Here is a 15969-nt window from a genome sequence, read left to right on the forward strand (position 1 = left end):
GAATTATTTGATAGAACGCTAGATTTTCCCTTTCAAACCCCGAAGGGGTCATCAGTAGCCGAAAAAAAATGTATTAAAAAAAGGGAAAACATCAAATTAAAGAGACATAGGTTTTAAATAATAAAGTCAGAGAGGGAGGAACAAAGGAAGCCATAGCTAGACATACTCTTATTCTTCAATCTTTACCGGTTAAAATGCAATTATTGTCATTTTAAAATTTTCAGCCAATAACGAAGCGGAAGATCGAAGAGGTTTTTTGTTCATCATGCTCACATCGATGATGTTGAGAGCTACAATTAAAGTTCTTTAAGCTTAATCTGTTTTAATGTTGAAACCATGCATCCCAAAAATAGAAACATCTTTTCTATTTGGGGTGGCCGGTTAATGATGTCAAATATATCTATTTGTGGCATCATAAGTTAAACAATAAAATTATAAAAATATTAAAAATTTATACATTCTTTAATATTAAATAAAAGATAAATTATAAATACCCCTTGTACTATGGGGTGTATGACAGACCCCTTTGTTTTGCGACAAAGACACGTTGTTGAAATCCATCCTTGTAGTATTTTTTAACCCCCGTACTCCGACTTCTTCCGATAGCACAATCAAGAACAACAACGCGATATCTCTACCCACAGAAGATTGAAACGGGCCATGGATTATTAGTTTATTCTCTCTCTTCATCTGATTCCTCATATCCGCTGGGACGAGTTGAGATCTGCACCCGAAGAGGGGCGCCCCATAATAGCGTCCTACATCACATCCCTGCGGGAACATCTCCCAATGAAAACATTATCAGGTCTAATTCTATCATTTATCATTGAGAGATGTTTTTAAATGTACCATGAAACGTTGTGGGGCGCAGATGTAAACTCCATTATCAGGTCTAATACTATCATTTATCATTGGTAGTTGGTCAGGTTGATAATACTCATTTATTGTGGGCAATTTTATTTCTATTAATGAAAAAATACAGGAGTGTAAATGAATTATCTGCATTCAGGTTCACTTTTCCGTTTTTTTTTATTGTCTGTTCTGTCATCAATGATACCTTTTTCCAATTATCCATGCTCCAGTCTCTAACGCATCGGATTCGGGCGATATCGAGAATAAAGATTGCAACATGCAAATACTGCCAAAATAACAGGTCTGCTCAACAGATCAGTTTAGAGCTCGTAAAGTTGTAGTTTGGACTGGAGGTTACGAATTTCAAAGCTGCGATAACACGGAGGATGTATTTGCCATACATGGAGAATATCCCATCCTTATATAGTATTGTGAATAGGGCATGGATAGAGTTCTCTTATGGATCATAAGAAGATGGCCAGATGCAGACGACAGACGCAGAACTCTTTTAATTAATGGATTTTAATGTTAATAATGGAGTTCAGACTAACGGCGTGTGGACTCCAAAGATTTTAAATTTTGTTAAAATTTAAAACATAAATTTCTTAAATTATTCTTTATGATTTAGTTAATTAAATAATTCTATATCTTAAATTACCAACTACCAACTCTAAAGGAGTCAGGTTTGCTTTGAAATATAGGCTTTTCCTTTACAAATCCTAGTTTCAAATTGTTTCAAGAGTTACCAGTGGCCCTTGAACTAACTCAAGATTCTACTAAGAATAAAACTCAATGCAAACTTTAAAATCAATCTTGGTTCAAGGACGAACTCTCACTTAAAGTTTTGAATTGCATCATGTAGTGTTACCACATTTTTGGAAAATTCTTCTTTCATATCCAAACATTACTTTCAAAATCAAAATGATTCAAATTTCCATATTGGGTGTGGAGTTGGGAGTCCCATCTGGTTACTTAGCCATACTCCCGATCCAACTTTGGTTATATGGGTTTGATTGCAAAGTTTTGATCTACAAATAACAAGGGTTTGTATGCCCTAGGACTGCTAGTTATAAATTTGATCATCTAGGATTTTGTCAGATCAATTTCTAACAAGAGTTAGATTTAAAAATTCGATTCACTCTTTTTTCGAGACATATGTGTAATCTAATTTGTTCAAGATTTGATAGGATGGCTGGGTTTGAACTCAATAAGATGGTGATGATATCATCCCAGATGCAGAAAGTTTCATGCATCCCGAATGCAGACGATATGAGCTCCTTTCTGGTTCAATGTTTCTTTCTGTTAACTCTTAATTGGGATAAAATAATGAATACCCATCGAAAGATTCTCGTCAACTACAATCATACAAAAATCCAATCTTGCGAGTTCGTGCTTATTTTAATCAATTATCTCAGCTTTCTTTTTCTAGTAAATATCCACCTTTTGAGCTTTGGGATATTTTAATCTTAACCGTTGTATTTTTAAATGGGCTTGATCAGGCGGGAGCGGTGACAGCTGAAAACTCTACCTGTTCCTCGCTCATTTGGTTCGACTTCTGATTGACACGGTAGCGATTACACCATTGGATTCGAATCACGAAAAGAGTTGGGGAAGAGTGAAATAGCTACTTGCAGCTTGCTGCTGCCAAGGTGTTTATTTTTTTGTGCAAGTGCTCTTTACAACAAACGCATTTTTCTTTCTTTCCGCTTCCCAAAATTTATTACCTCCATCGAATAATTTTACTATTTAAGGCTTTTTTGGGTCTGTGAATTTATGCGAATATCTCGCACTGAATTTATTTTTTGAAATACCCATAACGAAAAGCTCTAGCTTTTTTTTTTTTTTTTTTTATGGTAAAAGACTCTCAGAATCATTTTAAGTTCTGCACTGAAACACCCACCTCCATTTGTTAGCGGAGATCCAACGTTTATAAATTCGTTTAAGTCATTTCTTGTTTTTATTTGGTGTAATTTCTGTTCTCTTTAAATGCTTTTTTTGTTGGCTTGTGGGGCTATCAGCAGATCATTTGTTCATCTCTATCCATCTTAGGAATAATCAAAAGGTTCACTGGGGATTATGCATTTATATTCGTATCTTAAGTCTGAAGTCTTGCGGAATATGAAGAATGAAAGAGACAAGAAGGAGAGAAATCAGAGAATTTCACTATAAATCTTTAAATTTAATAGTACCCTTCCTTCTTTCTCTTTCTGTTTCTTCCTTTTCCACTCTTCTTTTCTTTTTGTTTACCAAAATTTGCGTGTTGTGTGCGTGTCTATCCTCAGGGGAAAATGGAATTCACTGTTGAACAGAATAAAGGTTGGTGCTGTTCTGGATGTTAGTCAAGAAAGGAAACAAAAAGACGCCATTCTGGCTGTTGGCGAACTGGTCTGTTTTTGCTTTTCCTTTGTAGTTTTTCATTATTTACCGACTGCTCTGTTCGCCTGTAAATGAACAATCGGAAGGTTGAGTACCAAGGATTGAACAATGAGTGTGTAAGTGATTATTCTTTTGAATCATTTGATCGTTCCTCTGGAGATTCTGGTTCTCGGCAGACTTGGAATATGGGAGCTTGTTTCCACTCTCCGATACCGGCCCTGGAGGGAGGCTCTCTGCAGCCAAACCCAAGGCCCTCTGATTTAGGAAGTAGCACCATTTCAAGCCATTATGGATTACCAACTTCTGCCTTCTATGCAACAGAACGTTACATTGGTTTTCCACAATATCAGGGTGCTCGTTCATGGTTCTCAGAGTTTCCAAAGAACTATGATCAAGCAGTATCATCATGTGAACCTTCTGAGGAACCTTTCTCTGTTGATCCAGAAAGGCGTGATGATCTTGACCTTCAACCGAGAGATACTCTGCAATCTGTTATGGAACTTCCCTTCTGTAGCAATCAGAATTCCAGATTTTCTGAGATCTCCAATACAAGCTCATACAGAAATTTTCCGGGAATAGAGCCTCATCCACTTCTGCGACATAAGTTGGTGGGTGAGGATGCCACCTTGAACAGTAGGCACCCTTCAATTCTTTTTGAAGTAAATCAGAATCCTGGAGTGAGTTTTTTTTTTTTTTTTTTCCATTTTTTTTTCACTCTAGTCTTAATCATAATTTATATAAGTTTGCTATTGATATAAAATGTCTTTTGTTATTAAGATAACTAGAAAAACCAATGCCTTATTTCAAGGAAGGATGAACTCTGACTGGGTTTGGTTTTCTTACCCAGGTTGGTTATAAACCAGTCACCTCTCCCCTTGCACAGACAAGCTTCAATGTTCAGCTAGAGAAGCAGTCTCCAATACCTCCTGCAGTTGTTTCTGTTGCTTCTGGTAGTATTGTTTCAGCTGGAGCTGCAGTCTCAAATAAAACACGGATTAGATGGACTCCTGATCTTCATGAGAGATTTGTCGAATCTGTGAATCGCCTTGGTGGTGCCGAAAGTAATAAACTAATAGGAGATAACTTTTCAGGTCAAGAGTGAAGGAAATAATTAACATGTATTTGTTCATTGAATGCAGAGGCAACTCCAAAGGGTATCCTTAAGTTGATGGCTTCCGAAGGTTTAACCATCTTCCATGTGAAAAGCCATTTGCAGGTCTTTCATTGCAAAATATATAACTTTGAGTCTTCTATAAATATCAGTTGTTATCTAGTTTTTGTAAGTCTGAATCAAACATTTGTGTACGCAGAAATATCGAATTGCCAAATACATGCCAGAATCTTCAGAAGGTAAATCCTTATCATTTACATTACTTTCATTAAAGGGTTTGAGTTGTATCTGACTCTGTTGCTAACTTGCTATTTTTTTTATTAACTCATATAGATGCGTGCATGAAATTTGTAAGTTGAATCCTTTTATGTGAACTTTGAATAACAAGGTTAGAATTAGATTCTCTTTTTTATATAATTTTTTATGAATATGCTTGCTAGGTTCAACAGTAGCTTGTGATTTTTTAGTTCTTGGGTTCAGGCTCATCTACATTCTGAATGCTAATAATATGTTTGACTTTTGGACTTGAATTAAGGGCCAAAGTCCTTAAAATCTTTTAGGGCTTTTTTCTCTATAGGTGAGTAAGATGGGATAGAGCAATAAGCTCTGCCAAAGTATTGATTTTTCTTTTGGTTTAGCTATTTCTTGGAGAAAGTATCAGGTCTTCATCTATGAAACCAGAACATTCATAAAAGCCAGAGATTTATATGGTTGTAAGCTTCTTCTTTTTTTCTCTTTGGATCCATGCTGGATACCTGACACTACATAAATTAAAGAAAGATACCATAGAAGAAAGCAGCACATTCATGAAAACCAGAGATTTATATGGCTGTAAGCATTTTAGTGGACTTTACTTGACTTTATGCCTATCCCACAGATCATCAATCTATGCTATGGGACTCTCTACTGGATGACCTAGTGGGTGGTCCATAGTCCAAAATCATTCTAATCAGCAATACATTCTGCTCAATCAGAAGGTAATGTTCAGCAAAATAAAAGAAAACAAGGTTTATGTTCAAGCATCAGGCCATTTGATGGAGCTGTTTCATTGATCTGATTGGTCTACTTCTGGTTGTGGCTCATCAATAGGGGTGCCTTTTTTTGTAACCAAACTGGTACTACCGATTTTTGGAAAACTGGTAACCGAAACTGAACTGAAGTCAATCGGTTAACCGGTTGACTGGTTCGGTTCGTCGATTTTTTGGTTTTTAAATTTTTACAATATATTACAAATATATATAATATTATATTTTAAAGTATAAATAATATATTATATATTATAAATATACATTTTTATATAGTGCATATTTATTAATTTATAATATATAAAACATATATATAAAATATATAGAAATATATGTATACCGGTCGGTTTGGTTAACCACCGGTTTTCTATATTGGTTAACCGAAACCAAATGGGTACCTTTGGTTTTTTTAAAATGTCAAATTGGCTGGTTCGGTTAACTGATTTTTTGGTTTAGTTTTGGTCGGTTCGGTTTTTCGGTTTTTTTTGCTCACCCCTACTCATCAAAGGATTGGTAGCAGGTAGCCAGATGATCCATATTGCTTACTTTCTGAGCAGTTGAGCACTTGTGCCTTGTACATGAAAGTTCAAAATGTATTTTTCTATCAATGTTCCAGTCCCAAAAAGTCTAGTTCTTATCTGGAAGATGATCTTTTATGCTCTTATTCTTTTTTATGAACTAATTTATTACTCATTATCTTATAACTACCTGTATTCATTCGCCCATTGGGGATTCTTAATGTCTTATTAAACAGTTATATATTTGATGTCTGATGCAAATGTATGTGTATGTATCACATCTAAATGGCCTAGTTTGGCCCCCATATTGTTCAAATTTTTTGGAAACATAAATTACTGGTTTCACACCCAGCCATGATTATTATGCGTTATGGAACCATTTTGAGCTTGTTGTGTCACGGGATAATTATTTATTCCCTGCTTCTCTCATAATTACACACTGAAAGCTGGTAAAGATGGAGTTACTGCCAAGTACTAAGATAATGGTGTATCATTTTATTGTTATTTATAATTTATTTATGTATTTATTTTTTTTGGATTGGAGGAGAGATATCAAAGATGCCAGACAGGTTTATTAGAAATGAGTGCTCTTACTAGTTACTAAACATCAGGCAGGTAATTACACATGGGGAGAATTACTTTTGTATTTCCAAACACCTTCCCAGTTGTTATGCTTAGAGTATGAATGTCACCATCATGTTCACTTTTTACAGTCCAATAGTAAATTCACTCATGGCATAGATGCCATAGAGAGTAGAAGCTACCTGAAGGAAAAGGAATCTATTCTAAAGATCCTAGTGCTCCATTTCTTTCTTGAAACCAATTATGACAGTAAGCCAGTTGTCCATCTCCAGTCACGTTTCAATTGGACTATTCCATTCTGAGAATGGCAATCACTGTCACTTTAGATTTTTGTTATGCTTACTACTATTTTCTTTTGGTTTCATAACCCAAGTATCTAAGGGAGAGGGATGGGCACTTGAAAATTTTATTCAACAATGCTCAACAAAGCCTTATCCAAACTATTTGGGTCAGCTAGATAAATTCTGTTTTTTCTACTCCATTCTATCAAGGGTTGTATCTTCAGCTTGGTTAGCCCGTCCCCTAAACCCATAAGCCCCAACCCTGGTGAAGGCAGGATTCAATCCCAAGCTGCTGCTACAACCATCCAGATACACTGGCACTTTTGGTGATCTTACTAACTGAGCCAATTGGAACCTTCAACCATCTCAATTTACGTCTCTTTAGCCTCCTTTTTTGGAACCTTTAACCTGCATAATAGCTCTTCATTCTGGTGCAGTAGGTTGTCTTCTGTGCACATGCCCAGCAATTTATTTATTTCCCTTAATGTTGGAACCTATCAAGTCTACCCAACGTTGCTTCTAGTCCAAATTAATATAAATGAAAATCCAGCTTTTACCAACTTAACCCTCTTAAACAACATAGAAAATGAATCACTTTGTCATGCTTGTTTTTTTTTTATGCCTGTGATCTTAAGAGATCTGTAGTTTTTATACTTGTTAGTTTCACATGCTCCACATGAACATTATTGTAATTAGTGACTAGACAGCATTCAGAAAGTGATAACATGTGATCGAAATATCTGTTTCTACTTTCAATTGCAGGGAGATCTGAGAGAGCTTGTATAAACAGCATGGCTCAGATTGATGCAAAAACGTAAGATTTTTGTTCCTTTCTTTTCTAAGTTATATTAGCTTGCGGACAATGGGTTCTTTCCAATTTTGTTGCCTACTCTTGCCATAATATTCTGATTTCTGAGTACTTAACTATCACTTTTACAACATGTATCCACTAGCGGCATGCAAATAACGGAGGCTCTGCGGTTACAACTGGATGTCCAGAAGCGTCTTCATGAGCAGCTAGAAGTATGACTCCCCTGCCTTTTGCCTTCTTTTTTCACATATTTATATCATCATAAGATAATGACATTCTTTTTCTATCTCATCCTTTTCCTTGTTGAATCAGATTCAGCGAAATCTACAAATGCGGATTGAAGAACAAGGGAGGCAACTCAAGAAGATGTTTGAGCAGCAACAGAAAGCAAACAAGAACTGGTTTGAGACCCAAAACTTGGACATCATGTTCCCAGATGACCAATCAAACAGTCATGAAGATGCTCAGGTTTCTACTGTAGGTGAAGGATCAGAGGATGCCAACTTTACATCCAAAACTGACAACCAAGATACTTCCCATCCAAGATAAGTTCACCAGTTTTTGAAAGCTTGTTTTAAGCAGGATATTCATTTGTCCATTAAATGTAAGCCATGGGTTATTACAACTTTGACTCAATGCAACAGAATCAACACAATCTCATGTTTCTTGGTGATTTTGGAAATTTATTATGAGCAAACAGGGTGGCCAATTTACATGTATATTTCTTCTTGTCTTGAGCTAAAAGACTTGAATCACTCTTTGATGCACTTTGTAAACTGAAAAAAAAAAAAAAGAAAAGAAAATCTTGCATACAAATTTCTTCACTTTTCCATAACATCTCTTGGCTTGCAACTGAACCCTCGGATGGGTAGGCCTTATCTTGGTTCGGGTGGGTTAGAATTGGGTTGGCCCAACCCAAGTTCTGGTCTTACTAGAACTAGGGTCGCCAGCAAGCCAAGTTTGCATCAGGGATACCTGATACGATTCGATCTGGTCATCAAATTTAGGGTGTAAAACTGTAAATCATTTCAGAATTGTAAATCCTTGGATCTGGTCATCTTTGGCTGAATCCATATCCAGCGGTTAATCGGATTATAACTGATATCCGAGTCATTGCAATTTGCAACTTCATTAAAGGGAAGCCTTATTCGGGTAACCCGCTAGAACCGACTGCTTTCTTTTGCAGTTGACCCGAATGATCTATTATTGACGATATCGGTTTGCTAAACGGTAAGCGCGTTTAACATGACCCGACGCAGTTACATGCCAAACCCCACATGAGATTTTGGAGGAATCCATCAATCCAATGTCCCTCACGGCATTACCAGCCCGCCTAGGCCTCTAGTTCAACCTCAAAAAAGAGTAAGGGACAGAAGAGGAAAGGGTGACAATGGAGGATTTGAAGAGGAGGAAGCTCGACGAGGCGGGCATCGGGCAGCTTCTTTCTGTGCCGTCGGCAGAACAGCTGCAAGGGCTTCTTGACCCCCTAAGGAAAGACCAACTGTTCGATCTCCTCGTCAAGCTGTAAGACTAACGGAAAACCCAGAACCCATTTTCCTAAATTCATAAAAAGATACACCAGTTTGACCTCTGCTTCGTTTTTTATCCTCTTCGAGATTTCTGAGGTTGTTTTAGATTATCGTTTTAAGAACTTTCGGGGTTAACCTTGCTTCAAATATTTACGAGAAGGGCCTGCTTAGAACTTTAATATATCTTTTTTTGTTCTTTTTACGAAGCTGCGCTATAGAATTACGAAAAGTAGAACCTTCATTGTTTTTCGAAAACTTTGGTTTCAATGGTCCGGGTTATTTCGTATGATCCTAAATGGTTATGGTTTTTTTTTTTTTGAGAAAGGTAAGGTAAAATTTTTATTAATAGAACAACAAATTACAACAGAGGTCCCCAAAGACAAGGAGACAAACACACTAATCAAACTGCATTACATCATAATTCAAGAAGGTCCCTAGATCTCAACTGAGAGCAGAGGACTGAGTTTTGAAGACCCAAGAAATGAGCTTGCCAAAAGGAAAGGAAATCAAGCAATCTAAATCAGTAGCTTTACTTTGAAAGATCCTCCTATTTCTTTCAATTTAAATCAAGCAATCTAAACGGTTATGGGTTTATCCTAATTTATCAAAAAAAAAAAAAAAAAAAAAAAGAAAAAAGGTTTTAACTTGTACAACCATATGAGGCTTGATCATAAGTTACAATTTGTAACACCACCAAATCTAGAGCCTTGGTATCAGTGTTGGGAACCTTGATCCTAACCAAGGGGTTATTCACTACCGCGGCAGGGGTTAAAAGATCGCATGACTGTTGGTATGCATGTTATGTTTTGGAAAATATATTTTGTTTGCATAATGATTTCAAGGAAACTAGAAAAAAAGGAACATCTTTTAAATTATATTTTTTTTTTCTTTCTCATTGTTTTAGTTCTTTCTGGCTCTTTTGTTTTGTTTTTTCTTAAATATTGGATACGTAGCAGAATCTTGAAAGCAATCAATGCCGATTTAAAGGATTTCTGTGTTATCGTCAATTATTAGGATTCCCATTATTATTTGCTTATTTACTTCTCTGTTTGACTGGGTTTGTAAGAATTTTAGGTGGGTTCTAACCACTGCTTTAGTTATGAGGTCTTCTTCGGGTATGAATCATTTCAGACTCTGAGCTTTAGATATTTGATACCTCTACTAGGATACTAGGATAATACTGGGCATTCTGGGTAGAAATTCTGGTCTGTTGCTAACAATCCAGTTACAAGTACCTACTTTCACATAATTTCTGGTATTGTTCTTTCCTTTTGTTCGTGGCTTGTCTTGTGATACTACTTCAGAAACCCTGTGTGCTGTGAGTGCATTAATAATTGCCAATCGTGTGCTTGGATTGTCTGTGGAGTGGTTGCTTGTACATAAGAGTATAAGACTTAGAACAAAATCATCCCTCACTTTTAGAAGCATTTTGCTTCATTTATTGAGCATGAATATTTTCTTATTATTTTAGTTGGAGTGGATTGATCGGAACCTCATTATTGACTTATTGACGGCATCTTTTCAGGCATTTTGGGTTCATTGGGAAATTGAGGAAGGAGCTGTGATCATTGACAAAGCTACAGGAAAATCACGAGGATATGGGTTCATTACATACAAACATATGGAGTCAACTCAGAGTGCTTTGAGAGAACCTAGGAAATTGATTGATTTAAGCAGAATATCAATATTGTCTTGTCTAATGTGGTTACTCTTCTTTGAATCTTAGATCAACACAGTTTTTTTATTTTTTTTTCACTCATGGAAAAACAACCTCTGAAAATGAGAAGAATAAGTTGCAACTGGTAAGAGCAAATTGCCTTTAACTTGATATTGCATGGGGTAACCCAATAGGCAAAAACTTCCTCTTTACTTCAACTATTTTCTGGTGAGTACCAGCAGATGATTATTATGATTCATGGGCAATAATATGATACAATATTATATGGTATTTTTATTTCCTGAAAGGAAGGACAAAGTGATGCTAGCCTCTGGGATTACCTTTTAAAATTTTGTGATAATGCATTTGGAACCATTATCTTCTGTATTGCTTCCATTTTGGCCCCTCTTTCTCTGCTGCCTTCCTCCTTAAGAATGTAGTTTCCTACCACCTATTCATTATTTCATTAAAATGTTTCATGTTATAAAATTTTGGGGTAATTTTAGCATTATAGAAAGATCAGTGCCCCTTCTCTTGTGGCAGTTATGAACATCCACTCCCGATTGTCCTTGTTCTTGTCATGGCAATGGCCGTATGCATCTTGAGTGCATGCAGTTTTGTGATATTTCCAGGGTCGCATAGCTGTCTGCAATCTTGCTTGTGAGGGCTTAAGCAGTTCCTGTGTAACCGCTGACCAAGCCCTGAGGAAGCTCTATATTGGAGGCCTATCACCAGAAATTACTAGTGAGATGCTGCTGAATTTCTTTGGCAGGCATGGTGAGATAGAAGAAGGCTCTGTTGCTTATGACAAGGAAACAAACAAATCATGGTACAAACCATGCATTCTCTTCTCTATTCTGTAGAAGAGGAGTATTTTCCCTTTGCATTGGTGTAGCATCCCTTTTTTCAGTGCAATTAACTTTTTATTTTTCTCATTGGCAGTGGTTTTGGTTTTGTTACATACAAGACAGTGGAGGCTGCAAGGAAGGCCATAGAGGATCCAAACAAGATCCTTGGGGTAAGGCAAGATGGCACCAAATTGCTAGTTTTTCTTGCATAATGAAAAATAGCATAAATTCTTCATTTTATTAAGATTTTTTTTATTGTTTTATAGAATAATGCCTAGAAGTCAAGCTTTATATGTTCAGACTTATTTGACAGGGTCACTTTCACTTCATCACAGTAAAGGAAGAAAAACAAACAAGAAGACAAACATACCAAAAAGGGAATGATTTTTTTTTTTTTATTGTTTTATAGAGTAATGCCTAGAAGTCATGCTTTATATGTTCAGACTTATTTGACAGGGTCACTTTCACTTATCCGTGTTATAGAGGGACAGAAGATGAACTTGGAAAACTGTTCTTTCTGACACTTGTTAAATCATGACTATGCTGACAAATATATTAATGTGTAAACGCTTAGACAAAATTCTGTTTAAGTTCATATGATGCGGCAAAGTTTTTCACCACTTCTTTCTTATCTTCTTTCCCTTTTTGGTATGTTTGTCTTCTTGTTTGTTTTTCTTCCTTTACTGTGATGAAGTGGAATATCACAAAATTCTATAATTAAGAAGACATCTAAGAATGAACATGTAATTGATTAGGTTTCTCCCGACAGTTAGGTGAAGCTTCTTCAATCTGGATGGAATTGAATGAAGTTTTCCAACATCAGTCAAGTCTCAGTTTAGCATTGCCTTCGTACTTTATCTGTTTTAGTGTTTCCTTTATTATTTTAGGATATGGTATCGTGAATTGATATATACTAAATTAATTTATTATAATCTTGTGATTCTTTGGAAGGCCCAGTATTCATCAAATTAGTCCTAAAAATTTTCTCCTTGTAACTGGGCCTGCTCATTTATAGTCAGATAGTATTTTCAACCCACAGTTGAACTGGCTGGTTGGGCTTGTTGACCTGTCATCCGGCTAGAATTCTGGGTCCACTTTGCCACTGAACTGCTAGCTTGCAAAAAAACCTTTAACTCAGTCAATGACCCAGTGACCCTACCAGTTGAAACTTGAACCATTGAACCATTTGACCCAGTCAGTGGTCATGGGTTACATACTTATATATTAATTCTCTTTGTTCTGTTTTTTTTTTTTTTGTAGTTTTTAGCAATTTCCATCATTAAAAAATATTTTTTATTTATCACACTTAATTTGGTTTATATTGTATTAGAGATATGCCCAATTTTTTTTACATAGTTTCAGTATTTTCCGTATTTTTTGTAATATTATCTATTTTCAAGTTTTTATTATTTAATTATGACACCATGAATTACCTATTTGACCCAGATGGGTGAACTCCACTAACCTGCCACTGAGATGGAGAAGCAGTTCTGTTTTGTGTAAGTGGTAAAAACACTGAGGCTATTGTGGAGTTGTTGTGGGGGGAATAGAATAACAAAGGTGGTGGAATTGCTACTATGGTGCCCATTTGGAAAAGTTGTAGCACATCCTACATTATGAGTTTCTTTTCACTTGATAATTCTTTGTACCTAACTCTGCAGCGATTTGAAGGCAATTTTAATTTGCTTTTGCCTTGTTCTGCTGTTGCAGGGGAGGAACCTTACTGTCAAGCTGGCTGACACCCAAAACAGAGGAACCTTGTTCTTCTGCAACCCTTTCCCAGGTATTATTATTTCCCATTTGGCATTCCGTGCTTTAAACTTCCTTTCTTCTGGGTATCATCTTTAATTTCTGTTCCTGGTTTGTTTTTTGCAGTGCTTCATGGTTGAGATTTGTGTATCTGGGGAGAGATAAATGCTGGGGTCTGTTACAGAAGACAAGGGTAAAGAATTACAAATGTTCTAGAGGAATTTTTAGTGGGCTAGGAAACATAAGTTCTGATTTTGAAAGTGTATTTAATAGTATTATTCAGTGAAACATTGTTGTGGGTTTCTTGTAATTTAATTGAAGAGTACCGTCTCCCCCCCCCCCCCCCCTCTCTCTCTCTCTCTCTCTCTCTCTCTAACATGATGCAAAGTCGGATCTGACACTTTAATGTGGTTTTGACATTTAATCGTTCTTTGCTGAAATTCCCTCATCCTGAATCCATTGACAAGAAAGTTCGCGTTGAATCAAGACATCAATTAGATACAAATGCCCACGATTGATGAACTTGAGGTCCTCGATTCTTAGAATCTTAATGAAGGCGTTTTTGTCGGAAGATGCCATGTCCTCAGATTTAGTGGGGTCTCTGTTGCAGAAATGCATGAAATTGAAATCTCTGCAACAGGGTAAGCAGATCCATGCTCAGTTATTAACCAGAGGAGTGGACATTACAACTGGATCTCTGAACAAAAAGCTCGTAGGGGTATATGCGGGTTGTGGTGATGTGCAATCGGCGAGGCTAATATTTGAAAATATTCGAAGGCCATCTGTTTTCGCTTGGAACTGGATGATCTCAGCTCTAGCATTTCAAGGACACTCTGAGGATGCAGTTAGATACTTCTCCCATATGCAGGAAGCAGGGATTCTTCCAAACAAATTCACTTTATCTTCTGTCCTCAAGGCTTGCGTAGGTCTGATGGATATAAATATGGGGAAGGAACTCCACTGCATAATAAACAGAATGGGTTTCGAATCTGACGTTCAAGTGGCAAATGCTCTGATAGATATGTACTCTAAATGCGGGAAGCTAGACTCTGCTCGTCAGCTGTTTGACAGAATGCCGAAAAGAGATATTGCATCATGGACATCCATGATTTGTGGATATTCACGTGGAGGGAAGCTTAAGCAGTCGTTGATACTTTTTGAGCAAATGAAGCTAGAAGACTTGGAACCTAATGACTTTACATGGAATGCTATTATTGCAGGTTATGCTCAGAATGGAGATTGTGATCGAGCTTTTGAGCTCTTCTCTAAAATGAGGAAAGAAAGATCGGTCCCTGATTTGGTTACCTGGAATGCTATGATAACAGGTTATGTTCAAAACCATCAGAATCTCAAAGCTATACAGTTGTTCAAGGACATGTTGGTCTCTGGGCTTAAACCCAATTCAGTAACCATTGCTAGCCTGCTCCCTGCTTTTGGGTTGATAGGCTCACTACATAGGGGGAAACAAGTTCATTGTCTGATCATCAGATTGGGGCTTAGTATTAATATTTTTGTCAGTACTGCTCTTATTGACATGTATTCAAAATGTGGGAGTGTGAAATATGCTTGGAATGTGTTTGATCAGGTTGCAACAAAAAATGTTGCTTCATGGAATGCCATAATTGGGTGCTATGGGAAGCATGGTTTAGTTGATACCTCAATCCAACTATTTGGGAGAATGCAGGAAGAAGGCGTTCGGGCAAACCAAGTCACTTTCACTTGTCTTCTTTCTGCTTGCAGTCATGGCGGTTTGGTCAAGAAAGGTTTAGAGATTTTCAGGTCAATAAAAGAGACTTCCGGGACTGAGGTCAGCAAGGAGCACTATGCATGTACAGTTGATCTTTTGTGCCGTTCAGGAAAGCTTGAAGAAGCCTATGAGTTGATAAAGGACATGCCGGTGGATGTCAATGATTCCATTGTTGGAGCCTTCTTGAATGGCTGTAGAATGCATGGAAGAAATGACTTAGCTAAAAAAATGGTGCAGGAGATTCTAGAGATGGAGAAACCGGGAGGCTTTGTGACCCTGTCAAATATTTTTGCTGCAGATGGAGAGTGGACAGGAGTTGAGAATGTGAGGAAGGTAATGAAGGAGAAGAGTATCTTTAAGAAGCCAGGTTGTAGTTGGGTTGAGAAGAAGGATCTATTTGTTGGGTTCAAAGTAAGGGAAACAGTAGTTGAGGCCTAAGAATTTGGTTTTCTTTTCTCAACTATAAAATTGTATGCAAACTTCATGTCATCAAACTATGTCTGATATTTATTATTTTCCAAAATCAAGCTTCTTAACAGTACAGTGACATCATATCTCAAACTCTACTTCCAAATTCAGGCAAATATACAGCCCCAACTGCCTACCAAGTACGATCAGTAAGAAACAAACATCTTAATCCAAGTTTTATATCTCGCTGTGGTCAGAGAGTGATTATCTATCATGAGAGAATTTATGTTGCCAGTTGCAGAATAAGCTGCAGAATCTTTCCAAATGTAGTAAAGTAGCAACCTCGGCGGGCTGGGATCTTAATGGTTTATAATACTCCTCTGAGTTGTGATATCAAGCTTGAAACCTGAGCCAACCACGGAAATTATAGAGGAGAGGTGTATTCAAGCGGACTCAAGATATCTGGCTATTTGAG

The 15969-nt window shown here is 36.9% G+C and overlaps 1 protein-coding gene and 1 pseudogene across 9 annotated transcripts; both read left to right on the forward strand.

Annotated features, from left to right (window-relative positions):
• The first annotated feature begins 513 nt into the window (after positions 1-513).
• On the forward strand, positions 514-8275 carry LOC148844683 (myb-like HTH transcriptional regulator family protein). Of its 5 annotated transcripts, none has more exons than XM_088953642.1 (10): positions 514-890; positions 1083-1153; positions 2352-2501; positions 3135-3905; positions 4076-4289; positions 4368-4444; positions 4539-4578; positions 7508-7559; positions 7699-7768; positions 7869-8275. In XM_088953642.1, exons 4-10 carry the CDS (start codon positions 3300-3302, stop codon positions 8103-8105), a joined length of 1296 nt encoding a protein of 431 aa, XP_088809768.1. In that variant the 5' UTR covers positions 514-890; positions 1083-1153; positions 2352-2501; positions 3135-3299; the 3' UTR covers positions 8106-8275. The 5 variants fall into 5 exon arrangements, with proteins under 5 accessions (XP_088809768.1, XP_088809767.1, XP_088809769.1 ...); XM_088953641.1 differs by having other exon boundaries at positions 516-805; XM_088953643.1 differs by lacking the exon at positions 1083-1153 and having other exon boundaries at positions 516-805.
• A 513-nt stretch (positions 8276-8788) lies between these two features.
• Positions 8789-15609, forward strand: LOC148844684 (pentatricopeptide repeat-containing protein At5g59600 pseudogene; annotated as a pseudogene). 4 transcript variants are annotated; one of them, XR_016101979.1, is made up of 6 exons: positions 8789-9080; positions 10611-11571; positions 11685-11760; positions 13037-13089; positions 13301-13373; positions 13466-15609. The product of XR_016101979.1 is annotated as a pentatricopeptide repeat-containing protein At5g59600 pseudogene, transcript variant X3 (transcript). The 4 variants fall into 4 exon arrangements; XR_016101977.1 differs by lacking the exon at positions 13037-13089 and having other exon boundaries at positions 11685-11765; XR_016101978.1 differs by lacking the exon at positions 13037-13089.
• Positions 15610-15969: the final 360 nt, after the last annotated feature.

The sequence above is a fragment of the Nelumbo lutea genome, chromosome 7 (assembly GCF_056320005.1).
Source record: "Nelumbo lutea isolate HS-2025 chromosome 7, American lotus-T2T, whole genome shotgun sequence".
In the NCBI taxonomy this organism is placed as follows: domain Eukaryota; kingdom Viridiplantae; phylum Streptophyta; class Magnoliopsida; order Proteales; family Nelumbonaceae; genus Nelumbo; species Nelumbo lutea.

What these genes read in the sequence shown, in the direction of transcription:
- LOC148844683 (XM_088953642.1), top strand. Translation starts at nt 3,300, where the DNA reads ATGAACAATCGGAAGGTTGAGTACCAAGGATTGAACAATGAGTGTGTA. An exon ending in AAGTAAATCAGAATCCTGGA is followed by an intron (nt 3,906 to 4,075) that starts GTGAGTTTTTTT and finishes TTTCTTACCCAG; the next exon opens with GTTGGTTATAAACCAGTCAC. An exon ending in ATGTGAAAAGCCATTTGCAG is followed by an intron (nt 4,445 to 4,538) that starts GTCTTTCATTGC and finishes TTGTGTACGCAG; the next exon opens with AAATATCGAATTGCCAAATA.